This window comes from Hypanus sabinus, chromosome 1 (genome assembly GCF_030144855.1).
Source record: "Hypanus sabinus isolate sHypSab1 chromosome 1, sHypSab1.hap1, whole genome shotgun sequence".
NCBI classification, from domain to species: domain Eukaryota; kingdom Metazoa; phylum Chordata; class Chondrichthyes; order Myliobatiformes; family Dasyatidae; genus Hypanus; species Hypanus sabinus.
The window spans coordinates 165763761-165785975 of NC_082706.1; the positions used below are offsets into that span (position 1 = coordinate 165763761).

At 42.0% G+C, this 22215-nt stretch overlaps 1 protein-coding gene across 2 annotated transcripts; it reads right to left on the minus strand.

Annotated features, from left to right (window-relative positions):
* Positions 1 to 16406: 16406 nt before the first annotated feature.
* On the minus strand, positions 16407 to 19557 carry LOC132381534 (uncharacterized). 2 transcript variants are annotated; one of them, XR_009508074.1, is made up of 2 exons: positions 16775 to 19557; positions 16407 to 16496 (listed from the first exon to the last, which is right to left on the minus strand). XR_009508074.1 is itself a non-coding variant. In XM_059951059.1 (2 exons), the coding sequence occupies exon 2, from the start codon at positions 18848 to 18850 to the stop codon at positions 17099 to 17101; it is 1752 nt and encodes a 583-aa protein (XP_059807042.1). In that variant the 5' UTR covers positions 18851 to 19017; positions 19296 to 19557; the 3' UTR covers positions 16416 to 17098. The 2 variants fall into 2 exon arrangements, 1 of the variants encoding a protein (XP_059807042.1); XM_059951059.1 differs by having other exon boundaries at positions 16416 to 19017; positions 19296 to 19557.
* Between the last annotated feature and the right edge of the window lie 2658 nt (positions 19558 to 22215).

Consider the following 22215-nt stretch of genomic DNA (forward strand, 5'->3'; position numbering starts at 1 on the left):
AGCCCATCGAATGATTCAAATACGAAACATTTCTGGAGGTGGATGATGAAGTACATCAACTCCCACCTGAGAAGCGACATGGATCTGCTGTGATTTGCCTCCTAGAACAACAGGTCCACAGTGATAGCGTTTCATTGGTTCTTCACTCAACCTTGGACCATCTGGACAGCAAAGATGCATATTCTGATGCCATTCATTGACTACCAATTTGCATTCAAAACTATTATAACCGCAAAACCAATTGATCAGCTTCAAGACCTTGGCCTCAGTACCTCCTTATGTGTAATTTGGATCCTCGATTTTTCTCATCTGTAGACCCCAGTCAGTTCAGGTTGGCAACATTTCCTCCACGTTCTCCATCAGCACAGGTGCACCCCAAGGTTGTGTGCCTAACTCTGCTCTACTCACTTTATACTTGTGATCATGAGGCCAAGCACAGTTCCAATGCCATATTTAGGTTTGCTGATGACATCACTGTCATTGGCAGAATCAAAGGTGATGACAAATCAGCATTTAGGAGGGAGATTGAAAATCTGGCTGAGTGGTGCTATAACCTCTCACTCAATATCAGTAAGACCAAGGAACTAATTATTGAGTTCAGGAGGAAGAAACCGGAGGTCCATGAGCCAGTCCTCATTGGGGGATCAGAGATGGAGAGGATCAGTGATTTTAAATGCCTCAGTGTTATCATTTCAGAGGATCTGTCTTGAGTATTGCATGAAAATGCAATTACAAAGCAAGCATAGCAGCACCTCTATTTCCTTAGAAGTTTATGAAGATTCACATGACATTTAAAACTATAGACTCACACTTTTGTTGCCTGTTCTGTTGGGTGAAGCCTGTTATTGATCCTCTTGTGTTTCTTGGATGCCCACAAGGAAAGGAATCTCTGGGTTGTATAAGGTGAGATCTATTTACTTTGAACTTTGAAATAATAATTTAAAATACTGTCACTTATCTAAGATAGAGACTTGATCAAGTATTTTATAAAATAAATCCCATAAATTTACACAGTTGCTACTTACATATTCTAGTTCGGTACCAAGATAACTTTACCACTTGCTTTCCTATGGGAGATACAGTGGTGAGATTCAAGATAAATATCACTATGAGCAAAAAAAATTGAAAATACCTTCTTGGCAAAAGGTTCTCTTTAAAAATAGAAAGACTGTAGACAAGTAAAACTAATAAAATGAACGGCCAGTAGGGAGCAATAAGTATGACAAAAAAACCCACTATTTGGCATTATGACCTTGACCTAAAGAAATAAATGGAGCCCATTACTAGCTTTCACCATGTGAGTGGGAATTGGGCTGGGAGATCAGGTTCTGTTCCATATTGGCCATAAACACACTGAGACCTAAAATGAGGCAACTATCAACAAAGGGAAAGTGAGGCACAGAGTGGCTTCTTTCCACAAATTAAAAGGATACGCATGAGAAGTAGAGTCAGGGGTAGACCACACGGCCCTTTGTATCCGTTCTGATTTTAAGTCTACGCACAACAGGTCTTTTCCCTCCATGTCACTTTACTGCATTAACCCCTTAGGATAGGGAGGTGAAGAATGCTTTATCACCTGGGAGGCAGTGAATCTTTGGAATTCCTGACCCCAGTAGGCTGTTCAAGTTACACTGAGAAACAAGGGACTAGCGATTCCAAATCATAATACAATTTTAAAGTCACAATACAAGGGATTGTGCAAAGAGTTTTTAAAAATTAGGAGCTGTAGGCTCTGAACATATCATTTTAAAAACTCTTAGATCCTTAGAACTAAAATCCTTGATTTTTCTAACAAGATGAAAATCCAGAAATTTCACCATTGGTTAAAACCAATAATACAATATTTAATATAGGTTCACCCAAGTCTTCATTATATGGATTTCATATGTTCATATCTGAGCTGTTGCCAGATCTGCAACAGTGATGTTAATCTCAATTGTGAGGCTATCTCTGGTAGACACAAATTAATAAGTAACAGCTCTGTACTGAGAGTCATAGAACAAAACAGCACAGACACTGATCATTCTACCCCGCAATCCATGCTGAACATAGTGCCCACCCAGCCAGTTTCAGTTTCCTGAATTTGGCACAAATCCTCTGTGACCTGCCCCTCCATATACATATCTAGCTCCTTCTGAATTGATACTATTATACCTGCCTTAATCATTTGTTCTAACAGCTTGGTCCACATTTTCACCAATTGTGCTCATTATGAGGACAAGCGCACAGCCCACAAGGATACCAACAGCATGCAGGCTGTTTAACTGAATTTTATTGATGACACTGCTGGTCCAATATGTGAGTTCCTCCCATGTGGGAGCGGCTAATTGAGTGGCATAGGATTAACCCATTAACTACCATAACATCTCCCCTTCTTGAAACAAACAAAGCATGTACTCCTTGTCCAGAGGAATGCATTATAGTCACTGAAATTGACTTCACTTTACTCAGAACACTCCAGCAAAGTGAGAGGACTATTCTGCCTCATTATTCATTGACCCTTAGCTATTAGGTTATGGAGTATTTCTCTGTGCTGGAACAGATAAACGACTGCTTCTGGTATGGGCTCCTGGAGCGGAAGGAGACTCCTGAACAGGTGCGTGATGCTCATCATAAGGATCAGGCCACTCTATTTCATCTTCTACCTTTTGTGGATCATGCATGTTCTTTGTTTTTTCACACTGTGTTTCGAACTTTCTCACTTTGTCTAAGTCCATCTGGTATGTGTGGTTGGAGAAGGGAAGGATGAACAGGCAAGCTTGTTCTCAGTCTCTGGCCCAATGTCAGCTCTGATGGTCTGTCTGTAGCCATTCACAAGAGCTGTGCGGTGATCAGATGGTCTTTTGCTGTCAGTAGGAGAATCTTAACAGCTTGCACTGCTCTTTCTGCATTTCCTTTTGCCTGTGGGGTCTGTGGACTGCTTGTCTGGTGTTTGAACTCACAGTCCCTAGCAATGGCTTTGAATTCTGTGCAGCTGAACTGTGGACCATTGTCTGACAGATGTCTCTCGTATTCCATGGCAAGCAAATACAGTTTTCAGGTGTTGTATAGCTGCTACTGAGAATGTGGAGGACAGCTTGGACACCTCAACATTTCATGAGTTGTAATTCACAGTGAGAAGATGTGTAATTTTTCACTTAGGAAGTGTCTGTGCCTGCAATTTGTCGTGGAGAGTCTGGGAATTCTGTGGGACAGAGAGGCTCAACATGATTTTTTTGCAGTTTTCTGCGTATTTCAGATTTACATAATCTCCCAGCTGTGGGCCGAGACCAGGCTGCCACACAAAATGCTGATCTCTTAGGCAAAATTTTTCGATGCATTGATGTCCTTGGTGGATTTGACTGATGATTTTGGAGTGCATAGAAGCAGGATTGAGTCTGGATCCTGGAGAATGGCAAGTCTTTTTCAAGCCAGTGAGATCTGAGTTTGTGAGCTCCTTTAGGAACAGCCGGCCATCTATGCTCACAGTATTGCATAAACGTGCCACAGATTTGGTCTATTTTTAACTCAGCATGAATTTTGTCCGGTTTCTGCAGTGATGTCGGAAAGCTTTCACGTACCTGAGCTAAGTAGATGTTGGTATCTTCCATGAGCGTAGAGTCAGCTTCTGTCCACTCACTTTGCAAGACACCTTTGACATGTCTGGTGTCTGAGGACAGTTGGTGGTCTAAGAACTTTCACCAACTTTGCAAACTTGCATTCCTTTTTGTTCTGGGTGATTCGAGCCTGTTTCAGTTTCTCCGAGGCAGTTTCCAGTTTTGTCATGTTCCATACTTGAGCCTCCGAAGATGAGTATATCATCCATGTGGCTGACGACTACTTCTTGTCCCTCCAATATATGGTTCATCCTCATCTGAATGAGTTCAGGGGCTGTTGTGATGCCAAAAGGGAGTCCCCTGAAGGCATAGCTTCCAAGTGGTGTGATAAAGGTTGTGAGTTTCTGTGACTCAGGAGCTAAATGGATCGGCCAGAACCCCAAGTTTGCTACTCGTTTGGTGAAGACCTTTGATCCACCGAGTTTAGCCAATGTGTGCTCAAGAGGGCAGAGTAAATTTCTCCCACCTGACTGCATCATTTAATTTTACTAGATCAACACAGATCCCCACTCATCCTTCTAAATTCCAACAAGTACAGACCCAGAGCCATCAAACGCTTCTTGTATGATAACCTTTTCACTCCTGGAATCATCCTTGTGAATCTCCCCTGAACCCTCTCCGATGCCAGCACTGCTCTGTAGGTGCTGTCTGACCTGTTGAGTTCCTCCAGCATTTTCTCTTGTGAATAAATACAGTTGACTCTTTTTTTGAACGAAGAAATGGATCAGATTTATGGACAAAATGGAACTTCCTGATACAGTATTAGACCATAAGACTATAAGATATAAAAGCAGAACTAGGAATGAAAGTATACCGAGTGTAGATCCCAGAGTGACTAGACAAGGGTTACATTACCTGGCACAAATCCAATTAACAAGTACAGCAAGAGATCAATATTTGTGGTATGACAAAGTATTTACCACTGGGCAAGAATCTGTCTGCACAGAACTGAACAAGTTAGACTAACTGAAGAAAATAACAAATCTGAAGGTGTAGAAGAGTGCCATCACATTGTTTATGAAGGAATCACTTGCCAATGTAAAGACATCTGAGGCAGAGATTTTGAAGATGGAATCTCTAGGCTCTGCTTTTATTGATAGAGCATGCACACGCATAGTATGTGGAGAAAAATGGCTTGAAAGCTACGTAAGTGAACTAAACCAGAATGAAGTGCATAAGCTGAACACCAGTTACAAAGCATTCAAATTTGGAGATGAAAAGATTATACATTTCATCAAACAAGTGAAAATTTCCGCAAAAATAGGGCAGACACAATGTTACAATTGAAATGGAGGTGGTACCAGAGAACGTTCCATTACGCTTGAGTAAAATTTCCATAAAGAAAACAGGAGCAGTACTGGATATGGAGAATGACCAAGCAACAATGTTTCAGCAGCCAGTGTCTATTGAGCTGGTGAGATGTGGACATTACTGTGTGAATATTCCAGATAAAGTCATTACTGAGAATCAAACTGAGAATGAAGTACTAACTGTCACAGAAGACATGACCATAGATGAGAAATACAAAGTGTTGCTCAAGCTGCACAAGCAGTTTGGATAGACTTCAGAAACTACTCAGCAGTTCAGGAAACAAAGATCTAGATTGTTTTTCCATTCTAAAGCAGATAATTGATAGCTGTGAGACATGCCAAAAGTTTGAAAAGTCCAAGCCCAAGCTTACGGTTGGTCAGCCGCTAGCATATGAATGCAGTAGCCGTAGACCTGCACCAGCTTGAGCAATCAGCATGGTATCTCCACATCACTGAGTTCACATATTTCAATGTTGGCAGCAATCATAAACACAAAGAGCCCCTCAGAGATGGTAAACAACTTCATCCATTTCTGGATAACTGTACATGGCCTATCTTGGGAAGTATTCTATGATAATAGAGGTGAACTTAATAATGCTGAATTCAGAGACATGGCAGAAAACCTTAACATTGAAACAAAGACAACAGCAGCATATAATCCTGGAGGAATGGACTTCTGAAGTAACACAATCAAATGCTTACTGAAATAATCTGAAGGTAAAGGAAAGCAATGACTGTGATTGGAACACAGCCCTGGACTGGGCCCTTATGTCGATGCACAATGTACATGGCTATTGTAACGTTCTCCTTCGCGTGTCACGAACGCCGAATTTAACGTCGAGATAAACCAGTTAATAAGAACCAGATCGCAGTAAGATTAACCATTTACTGTTCACTCTTCACATTAACATATGGTGAAAACTGTTGATAAAACAATACAAGATTGATACAGTATTTATTCCTTCCTTAATATCACATTTCAAGTGTAAATACTTGCAAAGGTGACTATAACTACATTACACTAAGGTGCAGTATACAGGGAGAGTTTACCTGCTCCATTGACTACTTTAAATACACTTCCATGAAAACTATCCGCGACTCTTTAACTTACGAAAGCATAAACATTATCTACCGTCGTTACTTCTAACAGGATCGGCATTAACATCTTAGTTCAATATATCGATTATCTATTAACTTACAGCGTTGCTCTCACTGTGATTTCTCATGCCTGCAAAACAACTTCTGCTCAGGTGAGCCTCGTGGTGAGCCCCCACCCTCGCGCTAATTTCAAACCGGTATTTTCTCACAAGACGCGGCGAAACCGGATGTGACGTCATCGCATGCCGATATATTTTACACGCAATGAATATACTTTAAACACTTCTAATTCTAACTAGAAAATACTATTGAATGAATTACTAAGCGAAAATATTATAAACTAAATAACTGTCGTAAAGACAGCACACTCCCCGCTTGACCTTCGTAAGGTCACAATGAGCAGAGTACAAACTTAGTCTCTTAATCAGTCATTGGGTAGAAGTAGAATAACTTCTGTAACTGGCCTTTGGTAAATTTTCACATCGCCTTGGTCGGTAGTCTTCAATTCGATCTTCCTGACATGTCCATCCTCGCTAGGGAATGTAGCAGTGATTCTGGCCGTTGGCCAGCTGTTGCGGGTGGCTTGCTTGTCCCTGAGCAGGACTAAGTCTCCAACTTGAAGATTCCTGTGGGGTTCTGTCCACTTTTGTCTCTGTTGCAACAAAGGTAGATATTTTTGTCTCCAGCGAGGCCAGAACTGATTTGCCAGAGCCTGGACTTGTCTCCATTGCTTTGTGTACAAATCCTTGTCTGAAAAGTCTCCTGGTGGAGGAGGTGCTCCTGCCTTCTGCGTAAGGAGCGTTGATGGCGAAAGTATAAAGGGGTTTTCTGGGTCAGAAGACACAGGTAGGAGTGATTGTGCGTTTATAATGGCTGTGACCTCTGCCATTAGGGTGCACAGTACCTCGTGGGCCAATCGGGTGCGTTGCTGCATCTCAGGTTTCCTTTTCCGGGTTTTCCGTAAGGACGTGAACTGTTTGACTGCCTGCTCTTTGTTATCTGGTGAGCGCTGGCGTGGTTCTCTGAAAGGCAATGGGGCAACCCCATTATTTGCTTCATCTCTGAAGACCTTGGTGTCTTTGGGTTTTAAAGAAATGGTATCTTGAGCTGATTGTGCAAGTTTGTTTCCGTGCTCGGTTTGAACGAAAACTGACTGACCTAGCGTCTCGTCGGTTACTTTACGCTTGGTAATGTCTTGTTGTGCTTCTTTAGGGTACACCTCAGTGAGGCAGATCTTGGAACAAGAACGGCTTGACTGAGTTTGACCGCAAACTTCTGTACAGTTCAAGCTGACAATTGTTGTCCTGGAGTGAAACTCTCCCTCCCCGCCGTCCTGTTGTGGGGGTGAAGGAGCGTTGTCGGTTCTTTCATTCTTGACTTCATCACGGAGCCGTGAGGGTAAATTTCCTTCCTTGTATGGATGTGATGCAATCGTGACTCTCTGAGGTTCCTCGTAGCTGGGGAAGTTATCGAACACGTATGGAGAGGGGAGACGAGCCTGCCTGTCTATTTGAGATTGTACATAGTCGCTTGTGCGTTCCAGTCTGGTCCTTTCTAAAGTAGATCTTACTGCGGTCAGATCACGCGACCCTTCAGCTTCTTCTATGTACTTTGCTTCCGCCATGGCAGCTTCTTCTTCTCTTTCTAGCTGCAGCACTTGCAACTCTGTCGATATTTTTGCCATTTCCAACTGGATTTCGGCTTCTCTGGCGGCCGCTTCGGCTTCTCTGGCAGCCTTTTCTTTCTGGATTTTGGCTTCTCTGGCAGCCTCTTCTCTTTGTCTGGCGGCCCTTTCTTTCTGGATTTCGGCTCCTTTGGCAGCCTCTTCTCTCTGGATTTCGGCTTCTCTGGTGGCCAGTTTCATTTTCAAAACTGCTTCTTGTCTGGCGTAACGCAGTCACACCTTGGCGGCTTCTGCCTTTCTGGCGGCCCTTTCGGCTTCTCTGGCAGCCTTTTCGGCTTCTTTCTGGATTTCGGCTTCTCTGGCAGCCTTTCCTTTCTGGATTTCGGCTTCTCTGATGGCCAGTTTCATTTTCAAAACTGCTTTTTGTCTGGAGTAATGCAGTCGCACCTTGGCGGCTTCTGCCTTGGCTCTTGCCTGAGTGGACTTACTTGATGTCGGTTTACCGCCCTTGTCGCTGGGCGCCATCGACTTGATGCTGGATCGAGCTGACATTGCAGCACTTGAAACACCTGATAATGCCGCTTTTTCACTGTAACGTTCTCCTTCGCGTGTCACGAACGCCGAATTTAACGTCGAGATAAACCAGTTAATAAGAACCAGATCGCAGTAAGATTAACCATTTACTGTTCACTCTTCACATTAACATATGGTGAAAACTGTTGATAAAACAATACAAGATTGATACAGTATTTGTTCCTTCCTTAATATCACATTTCAAGTGTAAATACTTGCAAAGGTGACTATAACTACATTACACTAAGGTGCAGTATACAGGGAGAGTTTACCTGCTCCATTGACTACTTTAAATACACTTCCATGAAAACTATCCGCGACTCTTTAACTTACGAAAGCATAAACATTATCTACCGTCGTTACTTCTAACAGGATCGGCATTAACGTCTTAGTTCAATATATCGATTATCTATTAACTTACAGAGTTGCTCTCACTGTGATTTCTCATGCCTGCAAAACAACTTCTGCTCAGGTGAGCCTCGTGGTGAGCCCCCACCCTCGCGCTAATTTCAAACCGGTATTTTCTCACAAGACGCGGCGAAACCGGATGTGACGTCATCGCATGCCGATATATTTTACACGCAATGAATATACTTTAAACACTTCTAATTCTAACTAGAAAATACTATTGAATGAATTACTAAGCGAAAATATTATAAACTAAATAACTGTCGTAAAGACAGCACAGCTATAGCCTGTATCAATTGGTGTTCAGACCTCCCCTCTGTACTGGTTGACAAACCACCAGCTCTAGAGGACATTACAAGGAGTGAGTGGGTGGTAAACATATTTCAGTACTGCATGCATCAAGGAAGGCTTTCAGTGAGGCAGAGTGTACAGAGAGAATTCGGAGGGCACAGCTCCATCCTACAGCTGAGAAATATGAGATGGAGGACAAAGTGCATTACAGAATGGAAAGGTCCTGGAGTTGTCGCTGGTCAGGATGGCGTTGTGGTATTCATGAGACACGGGGGTACACACTGTTTGTGAGAGTGCATCATTCCAGACTACGTAAAGCACAAACTGAAAATTATTAGAACTCCATGGAGAATGATGCAAACAAATAGAAGCACTTATCTGGTGCACTGTCACATACTGTCACAGAGAGTGCAGTTAAAATCCAACAGAGGTGCTCAACAGGGGCACAGACGGTGCTGGAGAGAGTGCAGTTGGAGTCTTGACAGACTTGCCTGAACAGAAATCATCACAAGTGAAGGGCACAGAAGGGAGATACTCCAGGCTACTACAAGAAGTGGGCAAAGAGAGTTGTGCAGCTTAGGCAATGATCTTTGCATCCTCACTGGCCACAGGAGTAGCACCAGATGATTGGAGGCTGGTAAAGGTAATTCCTTTGTTCAAGAAAGAGAGTAGGGTTAACCCTGGGAATTATTGCCCCTTGACCGCTACTTCAGAGGTGGGTTAATTATTGGAGAAGAATCTTAATGAGATTCACTACCAGTAAGAGTCCTCTAGACTTTTGATGAGTGTTTGGAGAAACATAGTTTGATTAGGGATTTCCTGCATGGGTTTGCGAGGGGCAGGTCTTGCTTCACAAGAATGATTAAATTCTTTGGGGATATGACAAAGCACATGATTTATTTATTTTTATTTTGAGATACAGCATGGTAACAGACTGTTCTGTCTAACCCAATTACACTCATGTGCTAATTAACCTAGTAACTCATATGTCTTTGAAATGTTGGAGGGAACCGGAGCATTCCAAGGAAACCCATGCAGTCACGTTGCAAATGTATAAATTCCCTACAGGCAGCAGTGGGAATTGAACCTAGGTCACTGGTACTGTAACAGTGTTATGCTAACAGCTATGCTACCAGGCTGCCCCCATTGATGAAGGTAGAGCAGTGGATATGGTTCTCCATAGCAAACTCATTCAGAAAGTCAGGAAGTGTGGGTTCCAGGAAAACCTGGCTGAGCGGATACAGAATTGGCTGTCCCATAGGAGGCAGAAGTTGGTAGTACTGCCACCTTGAGTGCATTCTGCTTTGAGGCTGGAGACCAGTGGTGTTCCACAGGAAGCTGTTCTGGGACTCTCGCTCTTCGTGATTTTTATAAATGACCTGGATAAGGAAGCGGAAAGGTGGGTTAGTAAGTTTGTAGATGACACAATGGTTGGTGGAGTTGTGGATAGTGTGGAAGGTTGTTGTAGGTTGCAACAGGACATCAACAGGATGTCGAGGAATGGCAGATGGAGTTCAACCCAATGAAGTGTGAGGTGATTAATTTTGGAAGGTTGAATTTGAAGGCAAATACAGTGTTAATGGTATGACTTTGGGCAGTATCGAGGAACATAGGAGTCTTGTGGTCCACATGCAAAGATCCCGCAAAGCTACTGGGCAAGTTGACAGGGTTGTTAAAAAGGTGTGTAGGTGACTTCCATTTTGAAACAAAAACCTTCAGCTTCCATCTTGATTCCTACCTCTGATCCAATTTGAAACCACTTAATTAATTCTCACTGGATTCTATGGGACCTCAGCTTCCAGACTAGCCCATTACATGGGCTTTGTCAAAGGCCTTGCAAAGTCCAAATAGACACCATCCACTGCTCTCCCCTTATCTATCTTTTGGTTACTTTTCCAAAAACCTTACAAGTTTCATCCTGCACGAATTCCCATGCACGAAACTGTGCTAATTCTTCCTAATCAGATTCTGTCTATTCAAATACTTTCTTTCAGAATTTCTTCCAGTAACTATCTGACTACCGATGTCAAGCTGACGGGCCTGTAATTCCCTTATTTGTCCTTGCTACACTTTTAAACAACAAAAACATCAAGCACCTTCCAATCTTCAGGAATTTCACCAGACGCTACTGATGAAGCTGACCTCCAAATGGACCTCCATAATTTTCTCTCTAGCCTCTCACAAAGTCCAAGGGTGCACTCAGTCAGATCCCAGGGATTAATCCAACTTAATGTACTGTAAGGCTGCAGGTGCCTCTCCATTGTAATATGAATGCCATCCAAAATATTGAACTGTTGATATTACACTCTTAAAGGCTTCCCTCTTGCCATTCGTTTCTTTCCATTCATACAGACTCACCTCGGTGACCTCTGATAGATTCTGTCTAACCTCCCCAATGTTGGCCCAGCTCCAGTTTAGTACCCTAACCCTGTCCTTTTCCATCACTGTCTTAAAACTAGTGGAATCATGTTCACGAGAACCAAAGTACTCTTCAGTTACTGGCCATGTCTCATTCCCATACTCCCTTCTTCATGCATTCCTCACTGCCATTCGCCCAGCCAAAGACAGCACAATGCTAGGCCTATTGCATCTCATTTTTAAACCGAGGAAGGCATTTTACACATTCTGTTTGAAGTTATGAACATAGAACTTGAATGAGAGAGGTGCCTTAGATAAGCAGCAATCATTACCAATCCTAACTGTGAATGTTTACTTCTGAAAGGGAGAAAGTATTTTTAAAAAAATACATAATGCCTAATGAGGCCAAAGGCAATTTCAATGTCTTGCACAAAAGAGAAACATATGCTAGTGTATAGAAAAGAACTAATATAGGAAATGTAAAGCTATTTATGACCAGCTGGTTAAAATTAAAACATCATCATTCCATAATTACATGACTTAGACCATAAGGCATAGGAGCCGAATTAGTCCATCTGGCCCATCGAGTCCGCTCCACCACTCGATCATGGCTGATCCTTTTATTCTATCTCCTCCTCAACCATTTCCCAGCCTTCTTCCCGTAACCTTTGATGCCATGTCCAATTATACAATGTACTGCATAAGTTAATCAAAATGGCTTCTTTGTTTTGTTAAGAGTAGGAATGCTGCTTTGTTATAAGTGGTTTCTCTCGCAGTTCTTTTAGCTTTACAATTTCTGATAATGGGGATTGTATTCATGTGTTAACCAATGAGGGGGATGTTATTTTGTCCTGTGGGTCTGGGAGCTGGGTTTTGCAGTCTTTTCGGGGAGTCGTGAAGAAGACACCGAAGACGGTGGGTGTGCGCTGCACTGCTCGGTTGACCACCGGGGGTGGTCCCAGGTGCGAGGACGTGGAGGTCGGAGGAAAGTGACGAGGGGTCGAATGGTTTGATGGCTGAGCTCCAACAATGCACTAAACTGACTGAACTCTGATAAGTTTGGCGCCTTTTACTTTATTTTCTTTTCCTTCCTATATACTGTATTGTTAGTACTCATTTAGTTTTAGTAAAATCTTTAAAGTGTATTCCATAATGGTATCTGTTGTGAGTTTGATATTGTGTGTGCGACACGGCATAAACTTGATTCCCAGGGCACCTGCGTATACGGGAGGCGGGGTTGGTGAGTGGCTGGACTTTTTTCATATACCAGCCTATTTGTCAAGTGTTACACAATCAAGAACCTATCCACCTCTGCCTTAAATACACCCAACAACCTGGCCTCCACAGCTGCATGTGGCAACATATTCACCACCCTTTGACTAAAGAAATTTCTCCGCTTCTCTATTTTGAAAGGGTTCCCCTCTATCCTGAGATTGTGTCCTCTTGTCCTAGACTCCCCCACCTTAGGAAACATCTCTTCCACATTTACTCTGTAAAGGCCTTATTTGGAGCTGAATATTTTAATTAAGAGGCAAATTTACAGTACCTGCAAGATGGAAACCTTGACCAATTATAGATGTAACCATAATTTATTATTTTACAAAATTTGGATAGTCAGAGGCTTTTCCCAGGGCTGAAATGGTTGCCACAAGAGGACACAGATTTAAGGTACTGGGCAGTGGGTACAGAGGAGATGTCAGGGGTAAGTATTTTACACAGAGTGGCGAGTGCATGGAATGGGCTGCTGGCAACGGTGGTGGAGGTGGATATGATAGGGACTTCTAAGAGACTTTTGAATAGGTATGTGGAGCTTAGGAAAATAGAGGGTTATGAGTAAGTTTAGTAATTTCTAAGGTAGGGACATGGTCGGCACAACCTGTTGTGCTGTAGGTTTTCTATGAAATTTCTGTTATTGTCTTGAGCCCTTCAGCCTCTGTGGCTTGACCTAGTATGCTGAGCTGATCAGGTTGTCGAGCACCTGTATTTACTAATCATTATCTTAACCAGAGCAGTTAAGCCTATGTGCTTTCAGTTTAAAATTGTTAAGTTAATTGTGACTGGTATGTGTTTCCTGCATTCTTTGATTATTTAAAGAGGATTGTCTTTCAGAACCTTAGTAGAGCCATTGATGGACAGAACGAATGGTCTGCTGAGGCTATGTTGATATTTCTATGTCTAAGCTTTTGTTTCCATCTCTTCATGAGGACTCAGTCTTTCCTCTGTTCCTGGGTTGAGTCATGAGCCTGCCATCCTGAACTCTCTGGTTGAGTCAGTGCCAGTGATCACCATGACAGAGAAAGCCTGCCATTCCTCCACATTTGGATCTAGTCCTCTGTGAGCATACTGACAGGATTACTCCTCCAAGAGTGATCCCAGCAGAAGCTTCATTCTGAGCTTCTCCAGCCTGCATTCAAGATTTTTCCCGAGGTTCTCCAGGTCAACTAGATTTGTAAGGACTCATGTTATGCTACACTCCTGAGCTTTCTGGTAGATATGAACTGGATTTTCCAGACCTGTCCCAAGAGCATCAGGTCTGCTTTGTGCTTTTCAGATCTGCCTCAGAAGCATTAGAGCTGTTCTGAATTTTCCAAGCTGTCTTGAACATCGGAGCTGCCTTGTGTTTTTAGCCCTGCCCCAACAGCTCCCTGGACAGTAAGGTGCTGGTGCACTGTCACAAGCCCTGTAGTTTCTGCAGCTGCTTCTTCTTGTGTTGTTTTCTGGCGGTTGGCAAACCAGCTTTAAGGTGCGTTACCGCCACCTACTGGACTGGAGTGTGGATCGTTCGATAAACAGGAGGAATGAAAAGAATTGCATTCCCTAAATTCTATATAATAAATCAGTCAGATACTCCATGACATAGGTCCGTTTTTTTTTGTTTATCTGAAGCGCTCCTATCATCTTCACTCTTTCTCTTTCATACTTCTTACATTTTATCAATACATGTTCAACTGTTTCTGGTTGATTACAGTATTCACACAACCCAGTTGGATGTTTCCCTATTTTGTATAATGTGTAATTAAGACTTGTGTGACCAATTCTTAAACGACTGATGATCACTTCTATCTTTCTATGCCCACCTGATATTCTTTGGTATCTGACTTGCCTTTGTATTTTGTTACAGTTGTCTCCCTGTTTCACTCTCATCCCAGTGCTTTCTGCCACATCTCCTCAACACGTTTTTATAATGCTTTTGACTTCTGCTTTGCTTAGAGGGATCTGGACCTCTATTATAGACGATTTGAGTGATTGTTTAGCTATCATGTCTACTTTTTCATTACCCTCCACACCACAATGAACAGGAACCCAAAGGAAGTTTGCTTCTACCCCATTTTCGGTCAGTGTATACAATTTGTATAGAATCTCCAATAAAGTAACCTGTCTACTTTCTGATTTTCTTGATTTGATAGAGATTAATGCAGACAAACTGTCTGAACAAATTACAGCCATTTTGACATGATTTTCGTCTATCCAAGATAACGCACTCGGTATTGCCATTAATTCTGTTGTGTACACTGATAAATGGTTTGATGTTCTTTTCCTAATGCTAGTTTTGCACTGAGGAATGTAGACTGCAATACCTGTGTGGCCAGGCCTGGGGTCTTTTGATCCATCCGTAAATATTACTAATTTGTTTCTAAAATGCAGGTCTATATATTCTTGTCCTATCAGTTTGATTCCACAGTTAAACTTTTTAAAAAGTTCTTGCAGGTTTATATCCACTTATGTATTGTAAAGAGCCATGGGGGAACATCAGACAATGGAACTGTAGGGCTATATTCCAGCTTGTGCAGACTCTATTTTTGTGCTACTGCATCCCCAATTCATCCAAAGCTATTATAATTTGAATTATTATGTTCCCAGCAGTCTTTTAGTATAGCTTTAGCTGGATGAGAATTGTTATGCCCCATGATGTCAACCCAGTAATGTAGCATTAACTTTATTCTTCTAAGTCTTAATGGCATTTCCCCCGTTTCGACTTGAAGGTGTTCTGAAGGCACCACTACATATCCTGAGGGCTTGAGCTTGCTCAATCCAGCAATTTTAAATTACTTTCTGCAGCTGACATGTATGTTACACATCCATAATCCAAGGTAGCCCTCATTAGAGCTTGATGATTACTTAATAGCGATAACCTGCTCGCACCCCAATCCTGTCCAGCAATACACCTCAATAAGTTGTTTTTTTACATTTGTTTGTAACTTTCTCAATTTGCTTTTTCCATGTAAGTTTCTCATCAAATAACAAAGCGAGGAACCAAATTACCTATACCTGCTAATTTTTGTTCGTATAATTTCATAGAAAATGGTTTATGATTTCTTGAGAAACGTATCACTTGCGACTTACATTTAGACAATTTGAAACCCCATTTATTTGCCCACTCCTCCACTTTATTAATTGCATCTTGCATTTTCCTTTGTATATAAATCAGATTTCTTCCCCTCAACCATAAAGCCCCATCATCTGCAGATAAGGATTTCCCCACACTATGTTCAACTTGCTCAGATATGTCATTTATCATTATGATAAATAGTAATGGACTGCAGACACTACCTTGTGTTCCGTTTTCAACCGAATATGTCCTGGAGTACTCTTCTTCCACCTTGACTTGAATTGTTCGATCAAAAAGAAAGTCTAGAACCCAGTTATATAATTTTCCTTCCACCCCTAATTCTTTTAATTTAATTAACACTCCCTTTTTCCAGAGCATATCATATGCCTTTTCTATGTCAAAGAATACCTCTAAGCCCGTTTCTTTGTTGGTTTGAGCCTTCCTAATTTCAGATTCCAAGCTAAGTATTGAATCTACTTTATGAAATCCGCTTCGGTAGGGAGAAATAAGACTTCTTTTTTCTAGAAAATATGTAAGCCTATCAGTTATTATTCGTTCCATAATTTTACCTAGCTGTGAAGTTAATGCAATTGGTCTATAATTTGGTTTCTGCAGCTTGCCACAGAACGTTGAGCTTATAGGGTTCTTAAACACCTGTATTTACTAACTGTTATCTTAACTAGCCCTTAATTAGGGCAAGTGTTTTTGGTTTAATCTTGTCAAGTTAAATGTGGCTGGCTTGTGTGTCCCACATTCTGTGATTATTTAAAGAGGACTCCTGTAACGTTCTCCTTCGGGTGTAACGAAACGCCGAATTTAACGTCCGGATAAACCACAGTTAATAAGAACCAGATCGCAGTAAGATTAACCATTTACTGTTCACTCTTCACATTAACATATGGTGAAAACTGTTGATAAAACAATACAAGATTGATACAGTATTTGTTCCTTCCTTAATATCACATTTCAAGTGTAAATACTTGCAAAGGTGACTATAACTACATTACACTAAGGTGCAGTATACAGGGAGAGTTTACCTGCTCCATTGACTACTTTAAATACACTTCCATGCAAACTATCCGCGACTCTTTAACTAACGAAAGCATAAACATTATCTACCGTCGTTACTTCTAACAGGATCAGCATTAACATCTTAGTTCAATATATCGATTATCTATTAACTTACAGCGTTGCTCTCACTGTGATTTCTCATGCCTGCAAAACTGCTTGTGCTCAGGTGAGCCTCGTGGAAAGCCCCCACCCTCGCGCTAATTTCAAACCGGTGTTTTCCCACAAGACGCGGCGAAACCGGATGTGACGTCATCGCATGCCGATATATTTTACATGCAATGAATACACTTTAAACACTTCTAATTCTAACTAGAAAATACTATTGAATGAATTACTAAGCGAAAATATTATAAACTAAATAACTGTCGTAAAGACAGCACACTCCCCGCTTGACCTTCGTAAGGTCACAATGAGCAGAGTACAAAACTTAGTCTCTTAATCAGTCATTGGGTAGAAGTAGAATAACTTCTGTAACTGGCCCTTGGTAAATTTTCACATCGCCTTGGTCGGTAGTCTTCAATTCGATCTTCCTGACATGTCCATCCTCGCTAGGGAATGTAGCAGTGATTCTGGCCATTGGCCAGCTGTTGCGGGTGGCTTGCTTGTCCCTGAGCAGGACTAAGTCTTCAACTTGAAGATTCCTTCGGGGTTCTGTCCACTTTTGTCTCTGTTGCAACAAAGGTAGATATTTTTGTCTCCAGCGAGGCCAGAACTGATTTGCCAGAGCCTGGACTTGTCTCCATTGCCTTGTGTACAAATTCTTGTCTGAGAAGTCTCCTGGTGGAGGAGGTGCTCCTGCCTTCTGCATAAGGAGCATTGATGGCGAAAGTATAAAGGGGTTTTCTGGGTCAGAAGACACAGGTAGGAGTGATTGTGCGTTTATAATGGCTGTGACCTCTGCCATTAGGGTGCACAGTACCTCGTGGGCCAATCGGGTGCGTTGCTGTATCTCAGGTTTCCTTTTCCAGGTTTTCCGTAAGGACGTGAACCGTTTGACTGCCTGCTCTTTGTTATCTGGTGAGCGCTGGCGTGGTTCTCTGATTGGCAATGGGGCAACCCCATTATTTGCTTCATCTCTGAAGACCTTGGTGTCTTTGATTTTTAAAGAAATGGTATCTTGAGCTGATTGTGCAAGTTTGTTGTCATACTTCGTTAGAGCGAAGACTGACTGGCCTAGCGTCTCATCGGTTGCTTTACACTTGGTAATGTCTTGTTGTGCTTCTTTAGGGTACACCTCAGTGAGGCAGATCTCGGAACAAGAACGGCTTGACTGAGTTTGACCGCAAACTTCTGTACAGTTCGAGCCGACAATTGTTGTCCTGGAGTGAACCTCTCCCTCCCCGCCGTCCTGTTGTGGGGGTGAAGGAGCGTTGTCGGTTCTTTCATTCTTGACTTCATCACGGAGCCGTGAGGGTAAATTTCCTTCCTCGTATGGATGTGATGCAATCGTGACTCTCTGAGGTTCCTCGTAGCTGGGGAAGTTATCGAATACGTATGGAGAGGGGAGACGAGCCTGCCTGTCTATTTGATATTGTACATAGTCGCTTGTGCGTTCCAGTCTGGTCCTTTCTAAAGTAGATCTTACTTCGGTCAGATCACGCGACCCTTCAGCTTGTTCTATGTACTTTGCTTCCGCCATGGCAGCTTCTCCTTCTCTTTCTAGCTGCAGCACATGCAACTCTGTCGATATTTTTGTCATTTCCAACTGGGTTTCGGCTTCTCTGGCAGCCTCTTCTCTTTGTCTGGCAGCCTCTTCGGCTTCTCTGGCGGCCCTTTCTTTCTGGATTTCGGCTTCTCTGGCAGCCTCTTCTCTTTGTCTGGCGGCCCTTTCTTTCTGGATTTCGGCTTCTCTGGCAGCCTCTTCTCTTTGTCTGGCGGCCCTTTCGGCTTCTCTGGCGGCCTTTTCTTTCCGGATTTCGACTTCTCTGGTGGCCTGTTTCATTTTCAAAACTGCTTCTTGTTTGGCGTAATGCAGTCGCATCTTGGCGGCTTCTGCCTTGGCTCTTGCCTGTGAGGACTTACTTGATGTTGTTCTACTGCCCTTGTCGCAAGGCGCCATCGACTTGATCCCGGATCGAGCTGACATTGCAGCACTTGGAACACCTGATAACGCCTGGGTGGGCTTACTTGATGTCGGTTTACTGCCCCTGTCGCTGGGCGGCGTCGACTTGATGCTGGATTGAGCTGACATTGCAGCACTTGAAACACCTGATAATGCCGCTTTTTCACTGTAACGTTCTCCTTCGGGTGTAACGAAACGCCGAATTTAACGTCCGGATAAACCACAGTTAATAAGAACCAGATCGCAGTAAGATTAACCATTTACTGTTCACTCTTCACATTAACATATGGTGAAAACTGTTGATAAAACAATACAAGATTGATACAGTATTTGTTCCTTCCTTAATATCACATTTCAAGTGTAAATACTTGCAAAGGTGACTATAACTACATTACACTAAGGTGCAGTATACAGGGAGAGTTTACCTGCTCCATTGACTACTTTAAATACACTTCCATGCAAACTATCCGCGACTCTTTAACTAACGAAAGCATAAACATTATCTACCGTCGTTACTTCTAACAGGATCAGCATTAACATCTTAGTTCAATATATCGATTATCTATTAACTTACAGCGTTGCTCTCACTGTGATTTCTCATGCCTGCAAAACTGCTTGTGCTCAGGTGAGCCTCGTGGAAAGCCCCCACCCTCGCGCTAATTTCAAACCGGTGTTTTCCCACAAGACGCGGCGAAACCGGATGTGACGTCATCGCATGCCGATATATTTTACATGCAATGAATACACTTTAAACACTTCTAATTCTAACTAGAAAATACTATTGAATGAATTACTAAGCGAAAATATTATAAACTAAATAACTGTCGTAAAGACAGCACAACTCCCATTCAGTACCTTAGTGGAGGGATTGTGTTGGAGAGAATAAATTGTCTCATGGTGTTGCTTATTTGCTCCTCTGGTTCTGTTGGTATTCCTATGTCTGACCTCTGGTTTCCGTCTGCTCCTGGGATTCTGCTGTTTCTCTGCTCCTGGGGTGAGTTAGAGGCAGTGACCCCCATGACAGAAAGCCTGCTGTTCCTCTGCACCTAGGTCCATTACTCCGAAAGCACACCGTGACAAGTATTGATGTCCTGTGTTTGGAATAGTCAATTACTTAGAATTCACTTTGCATCACTCAACATGTTATCCATTAGTCTGGCCCATATTGCAGATCAAATAGCTACATCTGTGTAGTTACTTTAATCAGTATAACTTATTAAAGTTAATATATGGTGTGATCTCCATGAAGCTGTCTTGTAAAAGATCAACCAGCAATGAGAAGGGGGAAGATAAAGTTAATTCTAACATGAGTATAAATTATCTGACTTTTTTAACTACTGTAATAATAGTAATAGGATCCCTACTTTCAAAGTAGCTTACCATACATAATTTTACAATTGATATCTTCTCATTGATCCATTTTATGTGTTAATTCTAAAGCTACTGTTCCACATTCACCCAAATTATTTTTGTTCTTCCCGCTGAAATTATTTGTCCATTGAAAAAGGACACAGATTTATTTATACAGAGCATTCAATATTTATAATTGAAAGACTGAGCTGTCCTATCCAATCTATTGAATATAAGGTGTTTTAATTAATGGAATTTCTTGAGGAAACTTTTTAATGTATTGAGGAAATAAATAAGCAGGTACAGCCTGAGTTCTGTGGGTAAACGTCAACATTTTTCCATATATTGCTGAGACAGGCAAGAAACAGTTGGCAACTTGGGGATTTCTGATTAATAATGGAAGCACCATAGCTGTGACTAGTGCTTTTCCCGTATATTTATTTATTAAAGCTTAGCTTTATTTGTCACATAAATTGAAACATGGAAATGTATGTCATTTGCGTCAAATTAAGTCAACGAGGATTGAGCTGGGGGCAGTCTGTAAGTGTCAGCACACTTCTGGCAGCAAGCCTAGTGTGCCCACAATTTACTGACCCTAACTGTGCACCCTTGGAATGTACAGTAGCCCTTAGAAAACCCACATGATCGGGGGGGGGGGGGGGGGAGGAGAACATCCAAACTCTTTATGGACAGTGATGGGATTCAAAGCAATATCAGTGACTACTGGTGCTGTAAAGTTACTGTGTTAAACACTACATGACAGTTCCACCATTATTTCTGAGTGTTCTTCCTATGGTGTTTAGTGTGAGGTCCAAAAGTTAAGGTGTGGGTATCAATCAGCTTTCCTTTACCAAGCAGTGTACTTACCCATTCATTTCAGCATTTGTCTGTATTAAGACCATGAGGTACAGGAGCAGGCTAGGCTATTTGGCCCATGAAGTCTGTTCAAGGATTCAGTACCTTGAATTTATAAAATTGCTTCACATTATTTTAGACGTTTTGAGTAGATTTAATAGCTTCAGCTATGAATATATATTTAAATAAATGTACTGGAGAGTTTGAGTGATGTTGAAATTTGATAGGCTGGAACTATTTTCCTTGGAGCAAAGTAAGCTGAGGGGTGACCTCAGACTGGTTAATAAATTCCCTATAAAGGACATGGATATGCTAATTAATAATAGCACTTTTCTCTAGGAGGGAATTATAAACCAAGAGGGCATATATTTAAGTTGAAAAGGGGAATATATAATAGGGTTCTGAGGAGCAAGTTTTTAAGTACAGAAAGTGATGTGTGGGTATACAGAGTGAGTTGCTAAAGGAGATGGCAGAGTCAGGTACTTCAAAAGATATTTGGATAGGATTGGAGGGATATGGACCAAACATTGTGTACAATGTCCTGTGTATGTTACTCAAAAAGGCCTATGTCCTGTGTATGTTACTCAAAATGGCCTCTTTAGTTTGTTACAAGTAGGAATGCTTCTTTGTCAGATATGTTGTTTTGCTTTAGAATGGCTGATATGGTAATTGTATTCATTTGTTAATCAATGGGGAATGTTATTGTGTCTTGTGATGCTGGGAACTTGGGGGAGGGGTTTTCGCAGGTTTTTGGGTGTGAGGGGGAGGCCAAGGAAGACGCTGAGGAAGGTGGACGTGTGCTGGACTGCTCGTAAGACCACCGGGGTGGTCCCAGGTGCGACGGCCGGATGGGTTGATTGGTTCGTGGATTGAGCTCCAACGAGTGCACTAAACAGACTGAACTTTGATAAGTGGCGCCTTTTGTTTTGTGTGTGTGTGTGTGTGTGTGTGTGTGTGGTATTGCCTACTATTCTTTTAATTTTATTAAACTCTTTAAAGTGTATTTCAAAACGGTATTTGTTGTGGATTTGATACTGTTGGCGGGCGCGAGGCATACTCTGAATGGAACTGTCAAACTTGGTTAAACAGCAAAGAGCGTGGAAGTGACCAGTTTGTTTTTATTTGATTTCTAGTTGGATAGGACATTTTATGTATTTTTCTTAGTTTTCAAAAATAATTATTTAAGAAATCATTTTCATTCATGTGAGGTTTTCAATAATTCCAGGGAATAACCATGGCAACTAGGCCTCTCAGTCAATCATCCAGTGAAGCGTCTGAGGCACCATCAG